Raw genomic sequence first — 26,823 nt, 5'->3', positions numbered from 1 at the left:
GTGAGTGTGCAGATTAGATCAATGTTACTCTGTGGTATTCTATGAACTTTTTTTTTTTTTTACTAATAGTGTTATTAAATAATTTCTGTGGTTTTCTACAAATTATTAAATTACTACCACTCATGCCTTTAACTGGTTATTGGTACATGGTTTTCTCAGTGTCATCTTTTTTTTTATGTTCATGCTTCCTGGCTTAATAGTCAGGAGGAGATAAAATGAGAAGAAATACCACTGAAGGTACAATATATACAGCTTTTTTGGATATTTCGCACAAAATAAAGAAAGCGTGTGCATGGGGATTCTGCAGCCGAGATTCTGTGCTAGAGAAATGTGCTAATATACAGTATGTGCTAGAGACATGTGCTGCACACTCTGTAAATAGAGTAGCTTTGGCTAAAAAAGAAAATACTCATTTTGAAGTCTGGGGATAAATAATCAAGTGTAGCGGACACTGAAACCCGTTCTAGTCGACTTCTTTGTAATACAGTTAATACAACATTATTTCATGTGATGCATTACAACATCAGAATTTTGCTAATAATAGAACATCCTGAAGTATTTTATTCCTTTTTATATTGCAGTTAATACTGTGGATTGTCCATGTGACAAATTATATCTTGCTATATTTCAACTTGCTATAACTGTTCCCTCACCTCAACTGTTCCCTCACTAGCATCTTTAGATTTTTTTCTCTTACTTTTTGTGAAGCTAATGAGAAAAGAGGAAAAAAATAGAAAATGATAAGAAAATAATAAGGTAATTTTTTTTCCTGATTTACGAAGCACTGAGACCGGATACTCCTTAATTAAATGCTAAATAAACATCTCCTCCCAAAATAATAGTCACCATATCAACACAGATACAAATGTTGCTTTGCTTTTCTTTCCTTTTCTATATGCTATGATAGAAAGAATTTCATTGTATTAGAAAGCTTCAGAACATGACAGTACTATAGTACCTGTGTACTATAGACTGTTACTATAGAAATTAACCTGAACCACAGCCTGAACCGTGCTATTATATGAAATAAATCACCTTCGGATAGATCACAATAAAGCACTTCTTTTGAATAAATTATGTGCATCACAGTGTAGCTGCTAATTGTTTTAGTTTGCTATCTTGGAACGAATAGTATAGTACATATAGTCATATTCACAGCTAGGTTTACATGTATTGTACTGAACATATGTTTAAAACGTACTAAGACAGATGCTTACTAGTAACTGCTGAAATAATGATGATGCTTTCAAAATTCTTTTATCTTTATTGTTTGTTATTTTCTTATTTTTTCTTTTTTCACATTTTTCACGTGCACATTCTGTTGTTCCTAGAGTACTTCCTTTATGAATGTTCAGTACAGGAAATGTTTGGCCTGCTTTGAAAACTGCCTTTCATGTCGAACATCAATAATGGCAGAGAAAAATAAATAATCATAAATTATGCAAATCTTTTAATTCCCTAGTTGGGGGTGTTGGTGTGACATGATGTTGTAGTTGTGAATCTATACAGCCAGTTTATTAAGGCAGGCATTATTATTTGGTTAAATTTTTTCCTGACTCTCTGTTGCTCTCACTATATCTATCATATATATATATTATATATATATAGATATATATATATATATATATATAGAGTATAGAGAAAAGTTGTTGATATATATATATAGATATCTATATATTATATATAGTATATAATATAGATATATATATATAATATGTTGATATATATATTATTATATGGTATTATATATATATATTAGATAGATATATATATAAGATAGATCTATATATGTTGATATATATATAATAATGTTGATAAGTGATATTTATATATTCTTATCTGTTGATTCTACTATATATTATTATCTCCCTATCTCTATCTCTCTCTCTATATCTCTCTCTCTCTATCTCTCTCTCTCTCTCTCTCTCTCTCCCTCTCTCCCTCTCTCTCTCTCTCTCTCTCTCTCTCTCTCTCTCTCTCTCTCTCTCTCTCCATCTCCCACTGTGTCCTGGGCATTTTCTCCAGCCATCTGTTCAGAAGGGTGGGGTTGACTCAGAAAGCAGGAACATAGTAGCCACACATTCGCTTATATAGAACAAAAATGGTGGTTAAGACTATCAGTCATTTTGAAATAATAGGTATGGTGTGTAGAGAAAAATGTGCTGAGAATCTGCTGTTCATATATTTACCACTGGAATATGTGGTATTTATCACTGAAAATAATGGAGTAACTCATGGTAAATATCTACAGTAGTCCATAGAGTACGTTCTTTTGATACTTTGGCAAATGGGATCTGATACCAACTGGACAGATAGATTTATCTGTAATGATGAGCCTGTGAGTGGCTCTAAACAAAGGGGTCATGGTAAACTATTGGTTTGTGTGAGCTAAGAGGAAAGGGAAGCCTTAGTCCTAGAGTAATAGACCTGCTGCATTTTTAATAAAGGACCACTTTGTAACCAATGCTTGATGGATTTTCTACCTTTAAAGAGCCTGCCCTCTGGTTTTTACACACAGCTTGCTTTTAGACTCTCCGAGTGCTTAACAAAGCCTGGGCAGCAGGGATAAATGGCAAAAACGGGAGAGCAACCTAAAGTCATGCAAAGAGCAGCGGTATAGAGATTGATCAGGATTCTATGGCATTGTTTTTGTCTTCCATGCCTACAGCTACTGTCCTTAAACAAAGCACAGGCTTGGTGAGCGTATTATGCTGTAAGAATAGTAGAGCTGGGCATTACGCCTGGTCATTTTGACAGCTTGAGTACCAAACAGAGGAAGGGGGTTAAATATATGCTCATGATGCATTATATCAATAATAGCAGAGTTATTAGAGTTTGATATTCTCAATCAATAACAATCTGCCTATTTTAATCAGTTAACTTTTATATCAGTTTCAGCAAGCCATAGTTAGCTTCATAGTAGCATTGGCCTACAATAAGGAGGTCCAGTTTCCAACTTTGAAATAATCATCTGCCATCTGTGCAATCTCTCTAGACCATAAGCTCCTGCCAAAAATGCCACTGTAACTAATCACAAAAGGAAAAATGGGAGGATTATGGCTATAGGACAGATCTGTGTAGCTCCAGGGTCTGGGATTCGTTCATGAGCTCAGGTTACTGCACGTGCAATGTTTCACATGGTCTTCCTGTCTCCACATGGGTTGCCTTCAGTTTTCACCAAACTCCCAAACCCATGCTGGAAGCTGAATAAGCTTCTCTAAAGAGCATGTAAATGTGTGTGTGACACCATTTGATGGACTGGCATCCTTGCCAGGGTGTATTCCTGCCTTGCACTCCATGTCAAGGATGTCCAACATGACCTTGAACAAGTCCTTAATAATGATATAGTAATGAAAGTCACATTTGAGCCTATGAAGTGAATATAATGTCCAGAATCAAACATAATAAATATATTAAATAAAATACTACAATTATAACCATACAAGAAATGTTCCATTACTCAATATATTTTTGCTCCCATAGATATAATTATTTTTGGTCCATGCTTATTCCTAATGTATAAGTGTATACTGGACTGTAGGAAGGCATCATATACAAACGTGTTTAGTCATGGACTAATGCTTGTGGACACAATGAATAGTCTGGCCATATGGTCTGTGTGTGTCTCTGTGTGTGTGTATTAACAGGGGGGATTGGGGTCTGGATGCATAACTAGTAATATGATTATAAATCATAACTGATGAGGTTTGAGCCCTAAGTGTGGGTAAAGGTGAATCATACAGTTTCAGACTGCTTAAACGCTAAAACTGTTACCACTTGAATTTAACTAGATCTATTTAGCAATCTCTGACACACTTGCCACATAGCAGCTGAGCCTTGTCGTCCTTGCAGAAATTAAAGCTGAGTGTATCCGATGTTCCTGGTGTGCCATGAGCTCAGAGGAAGGAGAGGAGAAGGACGTATGGAAGGATGGTGCTCAAATATAGGTTTTTTCATTCTCTCCTGTCACTTGCTCTATCCTTCTCCTTCGTTTTAATCAGGAGACATGCTGGAAATCAGATCCCTCAGAAACAGCACAGTCAAAGCCAAGGACAGGGTAGGAGATGAGAGGTGTCATAAATTCTTGAATACACGCTCCTGGGGGATTTCACTGTCCTGCCTCTTGCCTCCGAGCCTTGCCTCTCTTTCTCTAGTCCAATTTATGCACACCTTATTGGCAGTTATGACCACAGCAGAGGCCGCTCTAATCGGATGTGGGCCCAGCACTCTTAACCTGCCATAACCATGTCCAATTCTCCACGCATGGGTAAAGAAATGAGCATACGCCACACTCTCAATGCTTTAGGGGAGACAATTTGTTTTGACCTTATTGTTCACTCTATAAATACTATGAGCCATTTGAAAGAACTGGTTGCTCAGTAATATTCTTTAGCCTGAGCTTGGAGTGTGCAAAAGATAGCTGATTTATAACAATAGATAGCCTGTCCTGGCTGTTACAGCTATACCCAAAAGCACAAAAGTAAGCACTCAGCTTGGAATTAGGTTATGTATACAGTGCTTTATTGTGTCCTGGTTGAATCAATTGGCAAAGCTTACTTTTTAATTTGGGATCATTTGCGTGGCAAACTCTCAGAGACCTTGTGAACACATCATTAAACTCAAGACAAAGACACAAAGAAAGTGGCTAACGACACCTAAAATTTGGAAGCCTATCTAATAGTAATAGCTTAGCAGAACAGTTTTAATTTTTTACACTGAAAAAAGCTTTTCTTATTACAAAATTATTATAGAACAAATACAAGATCATTAAGACGATATTTAGGCATTTGTGATATACAGTAGGCAGATAATTGTGCATCATTCTAGAAATAATAATTTCAAGCTGAAGGAAATTGTATTTTATATTTGTTTCTCAAAAACAAAAATGCTATCATGTTTTGCAGTGTATGTACTAAATCAATTTAAACCCGAACCATTTCCCATTGAATCCTTAGAAAAATATTATTAAAAAAAATATTACTAATAGGATTAGTGTCTATTTAGTAAACAATTCTGATTGTTTTTTTTCATTAAATCCATGACAGCAGTGGTCTTCCACTTGGTTAAACTCCCTTAAGTCTGGAGGTGGGTGGAAATAGAGAGTTCCAGACTACACTTATTAGCCACTCTATCTGTCACACAACTCTGCCCTTGATTGCAAGCTCTCCAAGGCACACACACACACACACACACACACACACACACACACACACACACACACACACACACACACACACACACACACACACACACACACACACACACACACACACATTAGAAGTAGTGTGCAGTAGTGAACTTAATCTAAATGAGCTATTTTTTATTTGGGGCTATCCAGCTCCTTCACCAGTCTCCAGTTTTAGAGAGCCAGCAAGCAAACGATAAAGTGAGAGTGGGATAAAAAGAGGCGAGTGTGTTTAAGTGGCAGAGGAAGGGGAGGATAAAAGCCTGACAGGATTAGTCTTACAGACACTACAGGCTGTGTGACCTTGTCCTCTAAGCTGCCACATGCGCAGCGTGGTGCTCGGTGCGAGAGTCAACTTCTCTACTCCTTTCTCTCCAGCTGTCTCATTTGGTCTTTCACTCTCACACATGCCACCGGCCTATAAAATATAAGGCATAATATATAAACTTTACGATAGGTATGTTAATTAGATTTGCTGGGTGAATTTTAAAAGCTAAGGCATTTTAGAGGAATTTTGCCAGCATGCTGGGGAGTGGCCTTACATATTTTATTAACCTTGCTAGTTTTATGAATGATTAAGCTGCTTTGTGTGTGCAACTGTATTCCAGCTAGGTCACCAGACCCTACATATAACTCTTCTGTGTGTGTGTGTGTGTGTGTGTAAGGCTACGTTCATTTACTTGTTTGAAGAGACAATTTGATTACCTGTATGTGGACACAAAAAAACACATCCTTTTAATTCAGACCTGACAACATAAATGAGAAAGGTCATGTGGATTTTTCCCACTGCACTATAATGTGTTGATATGACATCCAATGTTGGCATTGTGGAAATGTTATTTTATAATCACAGTGTCAACCAGATGAGGATGAGTTTCCATTTTGAAGCTGTTTCCTCTCAATTTTAATATCATCCTCTCAGTTCCTTATATCGTCTCAGGTATTTTTTTTTTTCTGTCTCACCTCACACCACTGGATCATTAGTGAAAAATATTTTTGAATAGAAATAGAATTTCTATTTTTATAAAAAGTTGTTTTGTGACAATGTCTATTGATTGAAACTAACAATTAAAGCTGAACTGTATTCACATGAAAGTAACAAAGGAAAACAGCAACAGCTGTGACTATATTCAGTGGAATGTTGAGGAAATTGTTGATTTACTTGATACTTGGGGAATCCATACCATCCAAGCAAACTGAAAAGAATCTACCAAAACAGAGAAGTGTTTGAAACAATATTCCAAGAAATCCAGCAGGGTCACGTTAAGGACAGATGTGGGCCATTTGCTTTATAAATATGAGCCATCTGAGCTGAGCATAAAAAATAAAAACAATTGTGCAATGAAGCCTGCAATGTGAACATAGCATATTATTTCTGATCATAGCAGTATTACTGGCACATGGATCCTTCTGGAATTGCCCGTTGCATGAGGACTCGTCTGCTTAGATACCCATCTTCCATCTTGTGTTTGTTTGAAGTTATGGTGAGATTCTGTTCTCCACACATTGCTTGTCATTCCCTTGTGCTGCTGTAAGGATTAAATGCATTTGGCTGGCCGAAGTGGTGGCATGCACAAAAAATAAGTCCTTCTTTTTTTCAGCCTTTGCACAAGCACAGTCCTTTCATCTCTTGGTGTGGCAGCAGGAAAGAGGAAGGAGGTTTGGAGAGGATGTTAAACTTTTTTTTATGCACATTTCTTTTAAACCTCCAAGCCCTTTTTTTATGCAGCTCTGTTGCGCTGTTCCACTCCACTCTATCTGATGATCCATCAAGCCCATCACACACTTCAAAAGGAGTTGGAACTAACACACAGGCACAAACGCAGAAACACAATCAGGCACACACATGGTGGTACACTGTCTAATGGAGGTGTGGTGGTGTTTTCAGAACCACAATGATGGCCAATTTGTGAGAGGGAGTGAATGGGGTGGGGTGGGAGTGCACTAAGTGTAAGAGAGCTTACACAGAGTGCACATGACTATTTCAGCATGTGTTTCTATGTGGCCATGTTTTTTTTATCTTTCTAAAAATGTCTGCACAAGGACAGGTATAGCTGGCAGTTTTGATAGAACTGCTTTTTACAACACTGCATGTAAAAGAAGAAATAAAGGTGTCATAAGGTCTCTTTTTTTAATGAGGTTAGAGTTTGAATTACATTTAGGTATAGGCATAGAATTAGTTAGTTGCATTAATAAAGATGTCAAAAGGTCAGTTTGTGGATAAGGAAAGTAAGAAGTGTGTGTGTGTGTGTGTGTGTGTGTGTGTGTGTGTGTGTGTGTGTGTGTGTGTGTGTGTGTGTGTGTGTGTGTGTGTGTGTGTGTGTGTGTGTGTAAGCTAGTGAAGTTCATGTGAGCTACATACTAATTACTCCACTTGAAGGAAGACATACAGCCCATATGAGACCATATTGAGATTCATCTTGGGGTGCCTCTTGACAGTTAACTGTGTGTTAAGTTTAATTTGACTGGCAGCGCAGAATCAGAGGTCAGCAGAAGTCTGAGGCTTGACTGCCTAACCCTAATTAGAATATAAACACCACCACATGATGCACAAAGTCAGCAAATCCCAACCCTACTAATGAGTCTGCTGCTTTCTGGGGGCCACAAAAATACACATGCACACAACCAGGAGTCCTGGACCTATTCATTCACTGCAACATATTGCTCTCTTTTGGACTCTCCTTGAAAATAGCCTGCTTTACCTGCACAGATGCCCCATTACAGATGCCAACATGAATTGTATATCAGTCCCTGCACTACCACTATGCATGATGACAATGCATAAACCTAGGTAATATACAGATCTATAATCCATGATGTTGTTTTATAGTTGCGGATATCTTATGTTATTTTTCCCAGACTGAGCATATACCAAATAGGTGGTTGAAAAGAATATGTAACATATTCCATCCATATGCAAGCTCTGTATACTGATATCCATTTACAGAATGGTGGGTAGCAATAATAGTGTTGTGTAGCAGCTCTGAGATTTGAGATTTGCCCTTGGAAGTGATATTGGCTGTGAAAAATTGGTATTGGTACTCTCCAGTGAGCATAGCTGAAGCACCAGCGACTGGAAAGACTAAGAGTGAATGTACAAGACATTATTGCAATAAATTCAATACCTTTGACAAAACAGTGAATCTGAAACACTGAGTACATTTTACATGACCACATGACTAACCATGGTTTATATATTTATTACTGGAAGTGTATATGTTTTACAGATAAGTATTTGGAGTTACATTCTATACATTATACATACATACATACATACATACATACATACATACATACATACATACATACATACATACATACATACATACAAAAAAGATAAATACCATACTATAGGGCTTTTCACACTGCACTTAACACAGGGTTATCATCATTCTAAACCCTGCTTTTAACTCCGGGTACTGTGGAGGACTGTTTCACACACAGGGTTAGCACTATTTTTGCTGTATTAAGGTTATACAATTCTCCTCCAAAGCAGGGTTAGTACCAATTTTTCTGTATTAACCCCAAATGTGCACAGTGTGAAATGATGCAGTGTTAGGATGTTATGGATAGATGCTTGGCAACAGACACTCAATCAGAAAGTGAACAGTGTGTGCCTCAGATGGTGTGCCTCATATCGTGTGCTATGTACAGGCACAGAAACACCACGTGTTGTGTAAACAGTAATTGCAGAGGATTTTGGGGTGTCAAATGGCGACGGAAGCTCGTAGAGGAGTGTTGACATTTGTACTGTGGTCTCTCAAAGTGTTTATTAAAAACATGAAAGTTGTTCATGTCGGTTGAATATGGCGTAACCAGCCATCCAGTGGTAAATGTGCCGTTAGTGAAGAGTCTTGTGATCAACCCATAATTCCCCATATGACAGTAAACAATTATGATACTATATAATACACGCAAACACATTTCTCTATGCTTAATTGAAATATAAACAAATTTTTTTTGTTTTTGTTTTGTTTTTTTGTTTTTAATTTCGGGCAACTCAGGAAGCTTAAAACAGTCACGGAGGATATATGTGACAACATTTTTTCTCACTTGCCTGATCCCATGAGAAAAGCTGTTATTGAAACCTCTAATACTATTAATTGGATTAATTGTTTATTCCAGGTAAAGTATAAGCAGTGTGAAATAAGAAACAAGATAACCAGGATTCCATTTATATCAAGTGTGAAAAGCACTTACGAGACCGCTCTCGGCCAGTTTTGTCGTCATTTTAACCAAGCATCTTTCCAACAAATAAAGCCATTTTCAATTTGTCGCTGTGGGTGTAACTTAACTGTGTAATGGTAATAAACATAAGCTATGCTCTTAGAATAAAACTGCTGGATTGATGAAGTTGTGGAAGTTGTGGCAATAAAATTATGCAGCAAATTAGCTACACAAAATCTATCCATTTGCATACTAAATGCAAATGGATAGATTTTGTTGACTGAGACTAATGATATCAGAGAAGGAGATCAATAAGTAAAGCATGGTCATTTGGTACATAGGAAGAGGATGTGCTTTTCTCCCTATGCAAGCAAACAATTTCAAACTGAGACTGTTTTCATCTCTTTTTTATGGCGCCAAACAAACCAGACCCACGAACAAAACTGAATGGTTGTGAATGTCTGTATTTTGTACAGCTCAATTCCAAGTATTTTACCTGATGGAGGACTGGCACATGGTGAAAACTCCAAAATGCTTTCTCTATTTTGGTTTTCTCTGTTTTTTTTAAACATTGTTCTGCCCTTGAGCCACTTCTATTTGACAAAGACAACATTTTACAAGCACATAAATCTCAATATCATAAACCAGGGTGTTTGCTTATGAATTTTAGCACCTGAGCAGCTTCAGGAAGGATTAGCTAAGAGACTATACAGGGGTCAGCTAAGTCACATGCAGAATAAACCTGATGAGAAACTGTAGTTGAAAAGAAAAAAGTTGAAAAGTCTTTGTCCGTTCTAAAGACAAGACTAGAGAAGCAGGATGAAAGGTGTGCGCACCGGACAACAAAGGTGAAAAGAGAGAGAGAAAGGCAGAGAAGGGGGATTAGAGGTAGGCTGTCTTCTTCAAAAGAGAGACCTCAAGCTGTCTGTCTTCCTCCATCAGATTCAGCTAAACTCCTGCACCCAGCCTAAGCCGGGTTTGCATAATTCAGCAAGGTGGGCAAGCCCACATCTGTAGATTATCATGGCTAATGGAACGAAATACACAGAGAAGAGAAATAAAAAGAAACAAAGGAAAAAAAAACACTCACATTGTGCAGGCTTTATCTGTATAATATCTATTTTCAAACAACCTCATGTGCATAAATACGCACGCAGACAAGTACCTACAGTAAATATATGCAAAACAAGCAGTGAATTAAGTCGGACAGTTGTTCTAGGATGAATCAGTTACTTCTGTCTTTTATGTGGTTTATTGGTATACCATTTGTTTTAGTTCTAAGCAAAATACAATGGCTCACTTTCATTAGCATGCCTTCTGGGTTTTCAGACTCAGTTTGTTTTAAGCTGGTCTTTTTTTTTTTTTTTTTTTTGATTGTGCATGCAGGACTTCTGTTGAAGGAATCATAGGATCAGATGGACCTGAGGCTGCACTGCTGCTGCTCCTCAGAGTGGATTTAGCTTATTAGGAAAGAGATTAAAGAATCTCTGGTTTTGTGTTTTTTTTCCTCTCAAAAGAAAAAGCCTCTGTTGGTCTTCAGAGATGTTATCTGGGCTGTATCAGTCCTGCTCTTTATCCTTAGTGTAATTGTTCCTTTGTTTTGGGCATGTGGTGCTCGGTTATGAGATTACTCAGATATGACCGGGGTGATTTTAATGTCAAATAATGAACGTAATATTAGCAGAGTTTTTGGATTAAGAGCAGATTGTGTTTATGCAGTACAGGAAAAAAAATGACTAAATATTATTTTATTTAGTCAAAATTTATGGGCCATAGAATATGAAGATTATTTAAAACTAAATTCCAATATATGCAAAGATGCAGAGGTACTGAATTTATCTCAGTCCGTGTTCATGAAATGAATTCTTAAATATCTGAGGAGGTTTTGGAGCATCTGGTTAAATGGATGTGTATGTGTTGGCTTAATAAAAGCCAGCTGTTTTTTCTGCATAATGTAGATGCAGCCTGAATGATTCCAGGTAGGTTTTGATTTCAAATGATTTCTGGCTGGCTTACCTTTGAGAGAAGACAGGGCACTTCATTTTACCACACTGCAGCTTCAATTCTTGAGATCTGCCTGAGGAAAGTCCCAAATGCGTGTTTTCCAGGATTACACCTTACAACCAATTAAAATAATTGATTTAGGAGATCAATTATTAACAACAGGAAATGCTTTTGAAAGGTAATTGCTTAAGGGTACTGACTTGATCTCCCTTGTTCATTGTCTTTTTCTTCCCCTCCCTTTCTGTCTACTTGCCTATCAAATTGAATGCATCATACTTTCCAGGTAATTCATCCTTTTTTTTTTTTTTTTTGTCATTTTCAATTACTACTGGTTATTACTGCTCCTGCTATACATGTGTAATGCATAAGGCATGTTGGATTATTTTTTAATAGGGATAATGATCGCTTCTTGCAATTAGTCAGAGTTGGAGCACATATTTAATACGCTGACATGAGTAAAAGTACTGTAACTGCTATAATAGTAAAAGAAAAATTACAGTTCAAGTAAATTACTCAAGTAGGATTAAATGCATCATCTGGTGAAAAACTTCTTGAGTAATTACTTTACAATTAACTTTTCATATTTAGCTTTTCAGAAAATGTTTCATAATCTTTCTTATTACTTCTAACTTCTTATTTTAATTTCTTAATTCTTGTCTTATTTTCTTATCTTAACAAATCAAGTTTGCTACTGTATGCTGAGGTGAACAGCACCTCCATAATCAAGTTACTGTATATAAAGAATTTAACATTTTGCTATGTTTGTAGCTAGCTAGCTAGCTCATTGTTAATTCTTACACTTTTCTAGGTACAAATCAAACTGATATACATGAGTTTATATTTAGCTAAAACCTCCAGTAATCAATAAGCCTTACTCATGGCTTTAGGTTACATTGACTGTCTTTTGTTAAACAGCTTGATTATGTATATGAATATAAACCAATTGCTTTTTTCTTATACCTTTATCCAGTTTTTATAGAAACCTATTTTTTTCTTTTTTCATCCATAGATTATTGCCCCAGTGACACTGAACTACATAATGTGGTGTATACATGTATCTGTGCACTGGAGTGAGGCATTGTTGTAGTGTAGTGCTGCACTAAATAGGTCTATCACACTGTGTCTGAATCGTAATGGGTTTGGTGGAATGAAACCTGGCTCAAACGGATGTTACCTGCCTGTACAGTAATTGGCACTCTGACAGTATAGCACAAACTGAGTGGGAAGAGGCTGTTGCTCGGTGTGTGTGTAAAGCATGGTGCATGGTTGCTATTATGCAAAAATAATTGTTTTCTTTTCCCTGATCACCTGATATCCATCATGCATCTAACACAGAAAAAAAGCTGTTGCTGAATTAAGTGAAGAGGCAGCCCTGATTGTTTATCTGAGTGATCACATTGTGCTCAGAAACACAAATATTTCTGAAGATAATTACATAGAGTGGGTGGACAAACAGTGTGAATTGAGCATGACTATTGTCCAGGCAACACACTGTTTTCATTTAACCCTTAGAAAACAGGTTTCCTAAGAAAGCCAAATGCTAAATTGTTTGCAAAGGCAAATTTAATGATGCTACCAGCAAGGAATTCATTGTGAAAGTCATAGTCATTATATCCAGCACATTAGCTATACTGAGCTTTGTATGCAGCTTGCAGTCCTACTCCTATAAATAAAATGTATGAATAATGAATAATACTGTATAATGGCTGTTTCGAACACTTAATGTATTTCACAAAAGCATCCCCAAATCACTACTGATGTCTTTGATATCAATCAATTTTCAAGTCACATATTAGCAATAAACCGTGAAGACAGCTAATAGGCTTTAATTTTATTGTGCTGTGTGCTTCTGTAATTATGTTTTGTTCTGTAATATCTGTTTTAAAATGGATAACAATCACTTCTTATTTCAGTGGTGAAGCATGATACAAAACATGTTGATTTGAGTAAAAGTTCTCTTACTGCTGAAATAGTTCACTCGAGTAAAAGTGAAATTAGAGTTCAAGTAAATTACTCAAGTAGAAGCTGACAAATAAATTTACATACATAATATAGTTTTCCATATCTCAATAAATGACAGAGCTAATTCAAAAATATTGAATTCTCTCTTCTTTTTTTACATAAACAAACCAAGTGTGCCATGCTGAAGTAAACACCACATCCCTTATCAACAGTATATATGTGTGTGTGCGTGTGTGTGTGTGTATATATATATATATATATATATATATATGCTGGGGTTTTACTAGCTTGCTTGGTTTGTAGCTAGTTTGGAAGCTAGCTAACTACATAGCTATATTAATGATACTGTACTTCTTACTGTTTTCAAGCTTTCTAAGCTAACAAACAAAGACATTCCTTACACATTATCATAGTGTTACTTATAGGTTGTAGCAGTGCTGTAGATATATTTAACACAACAGAAAATCAATGTGACATCTTAAGATTACTGCAAAGCTTTTATGCTGTAAAACATCAAAAGACCTGGCTAGTTTATCTAACTCACTCAGCTAGCTAATGTTTTACCCATACATGTTTCTTCAGGTTGGATGCTGAGTTGTGTAATGCTTATATCCTAAAGGGTTTTGGGATTTATAATTTGCAGATCATTATCACATGTTTTCTTGGAAGCATTTGAAACAAAAGATGCTTAATAAATTGGGTCAGGGACGTTCATCCGTCTTCACTCTGTCAGACGCTGCTGATTAAGCATTGTGTAGACAGTTTGAGTCACAAAACAACGTTTTTTTTTTTATTTACATACGCTCTATTAATTGTCATACGGTCTTACAGACATTATATATTTATTTAACAGTGGTGAGAAAATACATAGTATGAAATGAAATTTTTTTTAAGTATAATGATTTAATTATACTCAACATTATGGTAAGTGAAACATATACTCAATTACTGTAACAGAAGTGCTAGTGATAGTTTGTTAATTTCCATCCCTGCAATTAGCCCATTTACTCTAAGATGTCTACAGCAGGTGTGTATAATCGTTCTGATGATTTCTCTGCTCTAATGTAGCTGACTCAGTTAATGACCAGATTTAATAGTGAGGTTCGTGCAGAGAAATCATCCAACTCTGCCACACACCAGACATACAAGATTCCTAGTGTAGTCATTTTTTTGTGCTTCTCTCATGAACCATCCCCGAATACATTTATGTACTTGACTCAGTCTCTGTGGGTCTCCACAGTTCCCATGAGGTGTGCCTGGATGATTGCTGAGTGTGACGGCAGTCTTTCTCAACATACTGTATCACACTCTAACACAGCATGCAGTACAGTCCTCAGTGTTTTAACACCCCTGCTTCCCGGTCTCTGCTGTTTTACTGCATCAAGTTTTAGGAGTGAAAATATTACATGGCTTCTTCCATCTTTGGCCATCTTTTTCAAAACAAACAACATACAATTAAAAAGGCAAAATGGTGGGAAATGGATGGCTCTAATTTATTAGGGTAATTCAATATTACCATCAAACCAAACTCTATAAATAAATTGCAGCCATTAAAAAAATGTCAAGTGTCAAGTCTAGTAGAGATTGTTATTGTCATTTCAACCATATACTGTATAGCTGACACAGTACATAGTGAATGAACATAAAACAACCTGTTTAAGCTGTGTTAAAAAAAAAAGTATTTAAAAGCATGATAAAAAGTTTGGTATGAAAAGAGATCCTGAAGTATTATATTTACATTGAATTTACATTAAATTTACATTCATATTTTGTGTGAAGAGTGGTTTTCATGAGGCTGGCCCGTGCCACATAGATGAGTTTTAATCAAACACGCGCACACACACACACACACACACACACACACACACACACACACACACACACACACACACACACACACACACACACACACACACACACACACACACAAACACACACACACTGCCCTGACATGATATGACAGTGTTTGATGGTGTGTGACTAATGGACTGGAAAACTGATGACTCAATGCAGAGAGAAGGAGAGACACAGGCAGCGCGTGAGCAACGCATCATGAGTGTGTGTTTTCTGATGGGTGATGTGTAGAATAAATATAAGGTTGACATGTGAAACCACTGTGGTTGCTTGTGCACCAGTATTATTCATATTACCGCAAACTGTTGAAATTCCCTTGACTAATATCCACCATGTTGAGTACATTCCTGTAGTTTCATGTGGTGTGATTTTAATCTGTGGTAACCAGCAGAATCTAAAATTCTATAATGGGATTGAAGATTAAAGGGTTATGATTTTGACAGTAACTGCTGACAATTCATGACAGAATCTTTTCTCAAATGAGTAGCTGTTCACAAGTTTTATTTGTGTTGGTGTTGACTTCAGATGTACATTGTTCACAATGAACAAAGTCCTGCTTTTACTCTTCTTCAAATTAGAGTAACATGAGCCTGACCCCACATGTGCCAAAAAAAGCCATGCGATGGCAATTATCTTAATACTGAGTAACTTTGACAAAAAAAAGAGTCAATGGATGGAGGAATTCCCAGGATTGTGTCTGCCCAGAATATTTGGAAAGCTGATTGAAAAGGCAAGCCTAGAGAACACATTTTAAAAGAATAAAAGTCCCTGAACTATGTGTATTGCATATGACTCTCTCAACTTACTTTCTCTTTACTGAACTCATTGCCAAATTGACCAAAGTCCTTGTAGGATGATCAACTCTTAAATCACACCAATAGATAATGCAGTCAAGTACATTCCTCTACAAAGACTTATAGAGTTATAGTTTCTGGAAAAGCTCCTTGTCTGCAAAGTAAAAGTGTTAGTATGCTGGCCAAGGTCGTAATGAATTTGATAAACTGAGGCAGGACCGTAACCCTGCAGCTCAGAGACATTTCTAATTGATTGATAAGGCCCTGCCTTGTCCTCCACTTTGTTGCCGGGGTAACGGCGCTCAAGCCCAAGAGGGCTCCATCAGTGCTCTGGTCTGAGAAATCTCCTCATTTTGATGTTAATTCCAGACGGAAGATTGGGAGCGGAGAGTACAGAGCATCCGCACTGTTTCTCATAACAATACAGGAAGAAGTCATTCTCGGATTAAAATGGACTGTGGCAGATTTGCAAGCTTCCCGCTGCCTGTTCATATGTAAATGAGAAAGACATTGATTGTTTCCTCACATTTGAATAAGAGGTGTCTGCCCTGGAGGGACTGGGGATTTGGTGAGGCTAATGCAGCAGCCAAAAAATGTACTCTTCATTTCCCTTGTCCTTTTCATGAGTTTAATTTCTTTCAATCTTTGAAGGAAGTTAATGAATCGACATTACAACTTTAAAATAAACATTTGCATTTCAATTCATTCATCTTTAGTAACCATTTTATTGTGGTCAGGGTCATGATGAAACTGGAGCATTTCCCAGAAACTCTAGACCATGGGGTAGACACTTGCACATGGGCACACACACAGACCTACTAGTATTAATTGACCCTATCGTTGTGACACCATGCCAGCGACAACATTGTGTGTAATATACATTTAATTCCCTGAGCTACTTAGCTCAGTAATATATGCGAATTTGAATGTTGAATATAGTTAAGTGAAATTTGCATTTTGGTATGTATGTATATTCATACTGAGAATGAACCTTCAATTATTCATGCTTTGAGAATATTTGAAGGGCCACACAGTTCTGGTGAATAATGTTGTAGCTGTTGTGAAATCACAGATGTGAATGAGTCACTATGGAAGAGGCACAGATTGTCATTTAATATGTAGGTGGACTGAACTGAGAGCAGATTGAGCGTAAGTTCATGTTAGACAAATACATATTCTCTCTTAGACACTCTTTTTCTCTCTCTCTCTCTCTCTCTCTCTCTCTCTCTCTCTCTCTCTCTCTCTCTCTCTCTCTCTCTCTCAGTGAGTGTGTTTGTGTGTCGTGAGAGAGGCTAGAGTGGAGGATGTTGTTAGTCCTGTCTGGCTGAATGTTTGTGTAACTTGTTTATGACATTAAATGAGCGTGGGCCTGACGTTAACAAGCTCGAGGATGGTTTCAGCCTCTGGAGCTGTGTGCTCCTTCTAAATTAAAGCTAGTATGTTTGTCTTTGCATTTTTGTTGAGAGAAAGACAGTGATAGAATGAGAGAGAGAGAAAGAGAAAGAGAGAGTGAGAGAGAGAGAGAGAGAGAGAGAGAGAGAGAGAGAGAGAGAGAGAGAGAGAGAGAGAGAGGGGTGGGTAGTGTGAGAGAGAGAGGGGCAGAGAGCAGACTTTGACTCAGGTGCACTCTCTCAGTGTGTGTGGTCTACTGCACCGTGTAACTCATTGGAAAGGTCAAAAGTGAAAGACTTGTGTAGGAGGCACGCTCTTTAAGCAGGCTTTCTCTGTATTCGAAAGCCCATTCACCACAGGATTCCTTTATGAAGAACAGCCCACGCTGGGATAATTCCATCTTCCCAAGCCTAATTGGTAATTCTTAATTTATACACCTTAACATTTGAAAAGAAACATAATACCTGGACCTGGTAATAATTACCTAAATGGCACCTTAAAAATGGAATTTTTAAGAGAAATGGACATTTCTTATTTGTCTGTTTTCTTTTTCAATTCCTATTCTCAACACAAATGTGGTATATGAGTATATATTGTTTATTTATTCCGTGTTCATTTTGTAGGAAATGAATATGGGAGCTGTGGTGGTGAGACAGAAAGAAAAAAGAAAGAAAAAAGAAAGAAAAAAAGAAAAAGAAAGAAAGAAAGAAAGACGGATAAAATTGTATAAATATTAGATGTTATCATACCAATGCACTGTTTACCAATTAAGCTATTTACAGTATAGCATATATAAAAAACACAGTAATACAATACAAAAAACATTTTGAAACTACAAATTTGTCAAGAACACTCACTGTAACTTGTTAATAGATATCACTTATACACTTTGCTTACATTACAACATCAACATCCTTTTGATCCCCCATTATTCCTTAGAAGTGTTAGATGAAGATGTTTGGCTTGCATACTTACTGCACCAATCACCGATTCCTAATGTTTACAAATTCTGCTTCAGAGATGCAGACTGTAATGCAGGAGATTATCGACTACAAGCCCTAATGGCTGCCTCTGGTAGTCTTTCTACAGACACCACACAGCCATTAGCTAGAGGCTAATGGGCTAATGTATGCAGTAATGGATCCTCAGGTCAGACAGTGTCATGCTTTCTAAAAGCTGAATGTAGCTTCGATTGTGTGTATCCTGCACAGTCTGGTCTCTGGGATTTCCTCTGGCCTCCAGGCTTCTGTTGTCCGGAAGGAAGGGATCTCAGCCCTGCTCCCAAAATAGGCAGCATTCTTTCCCTAGCCCCAGGAAGCCCTCGGGTAGAGTGTGATATGAGTAGTGATGTCTCTGTACAGTGTGTACCTTCGATCACTGACCTTGGGAAGAAGCTAGCATGTGTGTGTCTGTCGGAATCCTCTAGATCTATGTGTTATTACCAAGATAAAGGGAATAAGAATTCACTATGAGTCTTGTTTAAAAAAACGCTGTGCTGTTTCACTGTCAACAATGTGATAAAAATGCATTATGCATTAATGCACACACCTTTGCACCTTGTGCAGAATCACATTAGCACACACGCAGAGAAAACCTGCAGTCATGGAAATCTCTCTCTCTCTTTCTCACGAGGGAGGGTGGGCTGGAAAAGAGGAGCAGCCATTTGAAACCCATTTTGAAGTACTCTCCAAGAAATACTAATTGTTTGGTGACTGGCGGACTCTTTAGGGAAATGAGGGCTATCTGAGTGTGCAAAGAGGAGATAATGTGTGTGCACATCACTAACCCTTAAATTGAGATGGCACTAGGGCACTGCACCAGAACAGCCTACGGACAGTGACAGGGTGAGAAGCTACAAGGGAAGGGAGGATAGATAGGGAAGATTTATCCTCACAAAATGAGAAGGTGGAGAGTCTTGATAGACAGATTTAGTTACTCTAGAGAAAATTTGTTGAAAATCAGAAGAGGGAAGACAGAGACACTTGTGTAAAAGTGAGCGTTTGAACGGGATTTAATACATTTTAAATATTTAAAGATAGCTCTTTATAATAGCCACTTTATCATTTTATTAGTTGTCTGGGAGCTTATCTCTTTTAACATGTCTTGCAGAGGCATTTTCTAAGCATAAAGACATCCCATTACACAATTAAAATGAGTATGTCTGAGAGATGTCTGTAAGAAGAGTTTAGAAGAGATTCTGGACTTTCTGAACCATTCACACATTTACTATGCAAGTCTATGCCTTTACATTGTCTGTAGAAAACACTTAATGTCTATGTTAGGGCACGTATTGTAAAAGCTCGCCAAATTGTTACCTTCAGTCACCATTAGCTGGCTTTAGCTCTGAACCAAATGAACATATCAGTAATTTTAACAGATGTGTTGGAGCCATGTGTGTGGCAATTAAATATTTGTCAGTTTTTAATCTGCTAAATATTACAGATTACAAGTTGAAAAGATATATATATATATATATATATATATATATATATATATATATATATATATATATATATATATATATATATATTACCAGGCAAATTATGAAAATTTATCTGTATGCTTAAGTTACAGCCTTGTCAACATGTCACAGGAACAACATGCCTTCCTCCTGTCACTAACCTCGGCCTGGGTGCTGGGGAGCAATGAGCACTTTTGACGTTTCAAAGGCTTCCCCGTCATGCCTCCTGACATATTACACATGCCGATGTGCTATCGTCTGGCCCGTGACAGCTGCACAAATTGGCTGAAAGAGGTTTCAGAGGCGAGCTCTTTGATCAGACGCTCTTTTGCACTCTTCTTCTAGTTCTCTCCATCATGCCGTCATGTAGCAGAGACCAGGCCCTGGCTTGCTGTGTTAAATGAGCCTATGCTAAAAGAAGGCTTTTTGCTTCTGCACTACCTTTAATTGTTTGTGTGTGTGTGTGTGTGTGTGTGTGTGTGTGTGTGTGTGTGTGTGTGTGTGTGTGTGTGTGTGTGTGTGTGTGTGTGTGTGTGTGTGTGTGCATCCATTTATGCATGAACACTGTCAGTCAGTGCTGGCATGTCAGTCATGTCTGCGTCTGTAGTCCTAGAAGCACATTCTTTGTGAATTCCACATCCCAGTCGTACACACGAGTATTGCGTATGTGTTTGTGTCTGTGTGCATATGTGTGTTTGGTTGGGCACAGGTGTGTAGAGTAGTGTACCAATGTGAATGTGCTTTTATCTTCTACATATTCATATGCATAGATGTCACCTTTTTTTCATCATTTTCAGATCTTATCTAAATTTCATTAGACCTTCACACCTACTGTGTGATTTGGCCTCTATTTCATTTCTTGTGTGTGTGTGTGTGTGTGTGTGTGTGTGTGTGTGTGTGTGTGTGTGTGTGTGTGTGTGTGTGTGTGTGTGTGTGTGTGTATGTGTGTCTGTGTGTCATATTCGTGAAAACTCAATGCATTCTTTCATAGCCTTAGCCCGAGGCAAAGCATTGTGGGAATAACATTGTTGCAGAGCGTGCCAGTCTTCCGATAGACCTGTCTGTCTCGAGCTGTGGTAATTGTAGGCTGTGGGGAAGTACAGGTAATAGATTAATATCAGGCCAGACTTGCCAATGTGCACCACGGTGACAGCCAATGATTATCACAAACGGAGACAGAAACAGACACACAAACACATGCACACACACACACACACACACACACACACACACACACACACACACACACACACACACACACACACACACACACACACACACACACAAACACATTAAACAGTCTCTACCTGAGATGCACACCAGGTACAGTAGATGAGATTTGGCACTCCAAATGAAGCTTCTTGCTCTTGTGAGATACAGCAGGGAAATTATATGATTCTTTAAAGGACTTGATTTCCTATTTGACATCCATTAAAAAGCAGTAATGCAGCAATTTACTCCCATAACTGTCATAGTGTGAAACTATATTCACAGGAGTTTATCTAGGAATCAGTTTTCATTCAAAACACACATATAAAACGGGTTCATTTTTGCTTCAAAGGTGCCATAAGCACTTTAATGCATATCATTTCTTGCATTCATGCTGTGAAAAATTGCTTGGTATGGATTTTTCTTTTGATGCCAAAATATCAAGTATAAGCCTCTTCATGTGCTTAATAAGTGGTAAAGCAGCTACTATACCACTGAATTTGAGTGGACCTACTGTGTTATGGCAAAGCATGAGTTCAATTTATACTGTGTCTTGAAGAATACAGAACATAACAGTAAGGTACAGTCTAGAGAATGTTGAGAGAGAGAGAGAGAGAGAGAGAGAGAGAGAGAGAGAGAGAGAGAGAGAGAGAGAGAGACAGAGAGACAGAGAGAGAGAGAGAGAGAGAGAGATGCTTATATCAATACATCTTTTGATTTATTACTGAAATTTCATATTTTCATACTCATAATATTTTCAGTACTGGCAACATTGTTTCTGACACTGTCATGTTCAAGCAATTTGAAAATGAAACTGATGTGCAGTAAACAATTTAGATCATGAAGCTCTGCATGCATGATTGTATAATGTTACTGCTCTGGACATGAAGAAAGATTCATCAACTACACACATTATATGTATACAATAATGAACCATGCATTTCAAGTTAAAGCCTTCAGTATATTATTATTATTATTATTATTATTATTATTATTATTATTATTATTATTATTATTATTATTATTATTATTATTAAAATAGAAAAATACTGCAAAAGATCTTGTAATAAAAATATTTTCTTTTAATTACCACCTAAAAGCAGCTACTAATGAAAACAATCCAACACGACTGATAGCTGCACACACACACACACACACACACACACACACACACACACACACACACACACACACACACACACACACACATACACACACCATAAATCCTATATATATAAATGAATAAAACATTACAGACAAGCTACAAGCTTCCAAGATTATACCAAGTTCCTGATATCCTTGAGCCTCAGTTTGAATAGAAAAGTGTCCCTAATTGCTACATATAGAGAGCTGTTTAGAGTGTGTCTTTTATATTGTATTTTTGTAATATATGTTTACTGATGTCTGCTGTGTCTGTTTCTCTTTTTAAAAATTCTCATTGGTGGAACAGCAGTCCTATGCCCCTCCCCCTCCGCAGATGGCTCCACCCAGTCCCAGCACCAATAGCAGCAGCCAGAGTGCAGTGGAGCAGCTCAGTAAAACCAACTTGTACATCCGTGGCCTCCCTCCTGGCACCACCGACCAGGACCTCATCAAACTCTGCCAACCGTGAGTCTCTATTCCTTGCTCTCATTCTGATTGTCTCATGCCCTTTTATAGTTTAAATAAAATCACACACACACACACACACACACACACACACACACACACACACACACACACACACACACACACACACACACACACACACACACACACACACACACACACACACACACAGACATCCTGTTCCAATCCAAAAGAAAAGAAAGGCACATGGCATAGATGTGCAGAAATTCCCAGAATATCTTGGCCCATATAAGGCAGTGAAGGGTCAGCCTCATTAGTCTTGGGAGATAAGTCATTGTGAAACTCTGCATGAAGACCAGAGGGCAGCTTGCATAATCAGTTCTTATAATGAATCATCCAGATATAGTTCTATCTGTTTGGGGAAGGAGGAGGATTAGCCTGTAGAGCCAAGACACTTTCTCCAAAAGTTCCAACCCTGAACAGATTTCTCAACAGCGCAGCAAATTTCTCAGGCCAAGCACAAGGGACTTGAGCTCAACCTTCAGCATGGTGAGCACGGGATCATTCATGACCAACAAATTCCTGCTAAACTCTGAGAGACATAATTTAAGGAATTCATTTATGCCTTGACCATATTGTCTGTTACAGGCTGAAGTAAAGTGAATAGTGAGGGAGCCGTTATTCAGTCCTTCAGAGTTTGAAATATTTTTAAAGTTTTGTCTTTGTTGGAGTTGGAGTAATCCCTATAACATTAATTCACTGAAACAGGAGGGCATTAGCAAAGTGTGAATGTATGCATATTAGTCCATATTAAGCCGAGCACAGCTCATTTCTTTTTGTCTCTTGTGCTAAGCTGCCTTGCCCGGTCATTCCCTCTGTCTCTCTCTGAGGTTCTAATCTGCTTCGGTCCAGGTTTGCCCCAGGCCTGGAGCGGGATTGGAATAAAAAATTCATGGCAATAAAACTTTCATTAGGTGAAGCAGGCGTGCCAAACGGGCAGTAACATTTTGGAAAGGTCAAAGGGATTCGCCTCAGGGTTCTCATCCTCCATGGCTCAGCAAAAAAACGGTCCAAAATGACACTTTCCTTTTTCCCATAACCCTACAATGATCTTTGGACAGTGAGCGGGCTTCATTATGGCCTATTGTAGAGCTTTAAACTGTTTCCTCACACATACACACACACACACACACACACACACACACACACACACACACACACACACACACACACACACACACACACACACACACACACACACACACACACACACACACACACACACCAGTGACCCCCCCATGTCCTCTTGTGCCTGAGTCTTGGTGGCATTGCTGGCTGTGTGAAGTGCTGTTGTCAGGCTGACATTTTGGAGATCTTCTTTTGCGATTCTCAGCGGAAGCCTGGCAGAGACTCGAGAGCTGACGCTACAATAGAGCCTGAATCTGAAGGAGAAATCTCAGTGACCTCAGCAGATTTTATGGTTTTTTTTTCTTTATTCCTTAAAAAAAAAGATATCAACAGAGGGCTGTTATGAATTTTATATGCACTGTATTTTTTTAGGACATTGGCACAAAAGCAGACTCTTAAAGCATCTGAACTGAATTGCCGCTGAACCTACTTCACTTTAAGAGCATTCCTTATTATGTTGTAAAAAAATGGTGCAGCTGCCTACTAGCAGGCTTGTAGTAGAGAGAGAATAGTAGAACTGACCCCTTAATGCCCAAATTAGAGAGGACTAAACCTGCAGTGGAATTTTTGTTTTGGGCTCAAACTGTACTGTTGGAGGGAATCAAAGTTGTAATTGGCAGAATAGTGACTTAATAACTTTCTATTGATACTGGAGGTTCTCTGAGAAATAATTAAACTTTTAAATGATTTGTTCGTGCACATCTATTATAGAAACTATTACTATAGTTCTATCTATTATAGTAACTAACTGTGATCAAATAAAGAAACCCTTTATAGTTATGAAAGCATATGAAAGTATCATTCTGCTTAATTTAGGGATGATTTACATGAATTAGCTGAACTAGATATTCAATTAATTAACTATTGTGACAGAAAAGATGGGTTGGTATGAATGGTGTGTGCATTGTAATTAATGATATTGTGTAATAATAAATTAATTAATGATATTGTATAGTTTTAATAATAAAGATCTAATTTGACATTATCTGTCAACATTACTAAACACACTGCCCTTGTTTTTTTTTTTTTTTTAACACAGCCACACTGTGTTGGTAATTATCCTGATAATCACTAAACATTTATAACTTCTTTTGGGAGAAGTGTGCCCACAGTGTACTTATGAACAGGCTCCAGAGATTAATGCTTTGCCACAGCCGTGCTACACATATACTGTACAGGTCAGGTTTTGGCAATGTTGAGTTTCTCAAACAAACAATACTGAACACATGCCAGAGCCACATCATAAAAACTCTGATTATGAATTATGAATTTTTAATATGAGCCCCCGGGTGAACATGTGCTTCTCATTACATTTGCGTTTTCACATTATTCATTTACGCTTAAAGAAAGAAAGCAAGAGAATAAACTGTTACTTTTCCTTTCTGTGATTTGATGTCATTAATTTAAGCCTCACATATGGAAATGTGATTCTAGGTACCTTCAGGGCTTTAGGCAAAGAAATGTATGGGGCCCTTCTGATTTTTTTTTCTCTTGACCAATGTTCATTGCCTTTATGTTACCCAGATGTCTTATTAAATAATCAAAAATCAATCACAGCCTGCTTTAAAAAGAGATAGATGTGGTAATAGCAGTAATAATATTTATTTTATTTAATAGTATAAATATCCATATGCAGAGCCAAGGTTTATCTAGACAACCACTTTTCCCACTTTCACTAAAACAAATAACTTTCCTGAATCGTACTCTGAGCTTGTTGGTTCTCTTGGGATCCAAAATAATGAGCTAAGCATCTCCTTAGGATAACTGCTTGCAATAAAGTTGTTATATTCTGTCATCCTATTGGATAGAGACTACAGTGGTCAGGCACCTTTCCAACTCCTTAACCATGGTTATATTGCATAGGCTTAAAAACAGCATCTTTGTAATGTGGATGTATTTTTGCTGTCTGGTGTGTTTAGAGGAGATATTTTATCACCATGCGCTATATACTCTAAGCAACTCAATTTACACAGAAGTTAGGCGTAAAAAATAACAAATTCTACCAGGAAGAATAGAAAGATTAACATTATGCTAACCTTATTCCTCTAGCTGCTTGCTTGTTAAAGATGAGGTGCATATTGCATTACTTTTTGACTAACTGTACATTTTTCTACATTTACATTGCTCGTTTGTGTGTGTGTGTGTGTGTGTGTGTGTGTGTGTGTGTGTGTGTGTGTGTGTGTGTGTGTGTGTGTGTGTGTGTGTGTGTGTGTGTGTGTGTGTGTGTGTGTGTATGCGTGTGCGTGTACATGTGTGTGTGTGTGTGTGTGGACTGGTGCAGTGGACTGGTGTGTGTGTGTGTGTGTGTGTGTGTGCGCATGTGTGTGCGTGTGCATGCGTGTGCGTGTACATGTGTGTGTGTGTGGACTGGTGCAGTGGACTGTGTGTGTGTGTGTGTGTGTGTGTGTGTGTGTGAGTGTGTGTGTGTGTGCATGAGTGTGCATGCGTGTGCGTGTACATGTGTGTGTGGACTGGTGCAGTGGACTGTGTGTGTGTGTGTGTGTGTGTGTGTGTGTGTGTGTGTGTGTGTGTGTGTGTGTGTGTGTGTGTGTGTGTGTGTGTGTGTGTGTGTATGTGTGTGTTTGGATTGTGCTTGTGATTGTTTTGTGGATGTTTAAATACTTTTTTTTGCAGTGCGAATTTCACCACGTTATTTAAAAATATCTGCACATACAATAGAAATTGATTTTTTTCTGCTTTGCTTCCGCATCGTTTCAACACTGAGGCATTTTCCCTGAGGCTGGAAAAAAGGACACAATCACAAGCAAACCTCCACACAGTAATGTACAGCTCTCTCTCTCTCTTTCTCTCTCTCTCTCTCTCTGTGTGTGTGTGTGTGTGTGTGTGTGTGTGTGTGTGTGTGTGTGTGTGTGTGTGTGTGTGTGTGTGTGTGTGTGTGTGTGTGTGCGTGCGTGCGTGCGTGTGTGTGTGTGCTTGATTGACTAACTGAGTGACTGGAGGAACGTCCCTCATGTGCCTTGCTGCCATGTTGTGAACAGAGCTCTGGGGCTTTTGGGGTGATCTGACATGCAGGCTTC

At 37.9% G+C, this 26,823-nt stretch overlaps 1 protein-coding gene across 3 annotated transcripts in view; it reads left to right on the top strand.

The window, feature by feature from the left end:
- rbms3 (RNA binding motif, single stranded interacting protein) overlaps positions 1 to 26,823 on the top strand; it is a 127,795-nt gene that overhangs the window by 4,876 nt on the left and 96,096 nt on the right. For all 3 annotated transcript variants that reach the window (XM_027149950.2, XM_027149951.2, XM_047810801.1), the window contains exon 2: positions 22,479 to 22,636. In XM_027149950.2, coding sequence (XP_027005751.1) covers positions 22,479 to 22,636 — 158 coding nt within the window. The remainder of the gene's footprint in view (positions 1 to 22,478; positions 22,637 to 26,823) is intronic.

The sequence above is a fragment of the Tachysurus fulvidraco genome, chromosome 3 (genome assembly GCF_022655615.1).
Source record: "Tachysurus fulvidraco isolate hzauxx_2018 chromosome 3, HZAU_PFXX_2.0, whole genome shotgun sequence".
Taxonomy (NCBI): domain Eukaryota; kingdom Metazoa; phylum Chordata; class Actinopteri; order Siluriformes; family Bagridae; genus Tachysurus; species Tachysurus fulvidraco.
The sequence above is the reverse complement of the archived record's forward strand: the minus strand, read 5'-3'. Positions and strand labels throughout refer to the sequence as shown.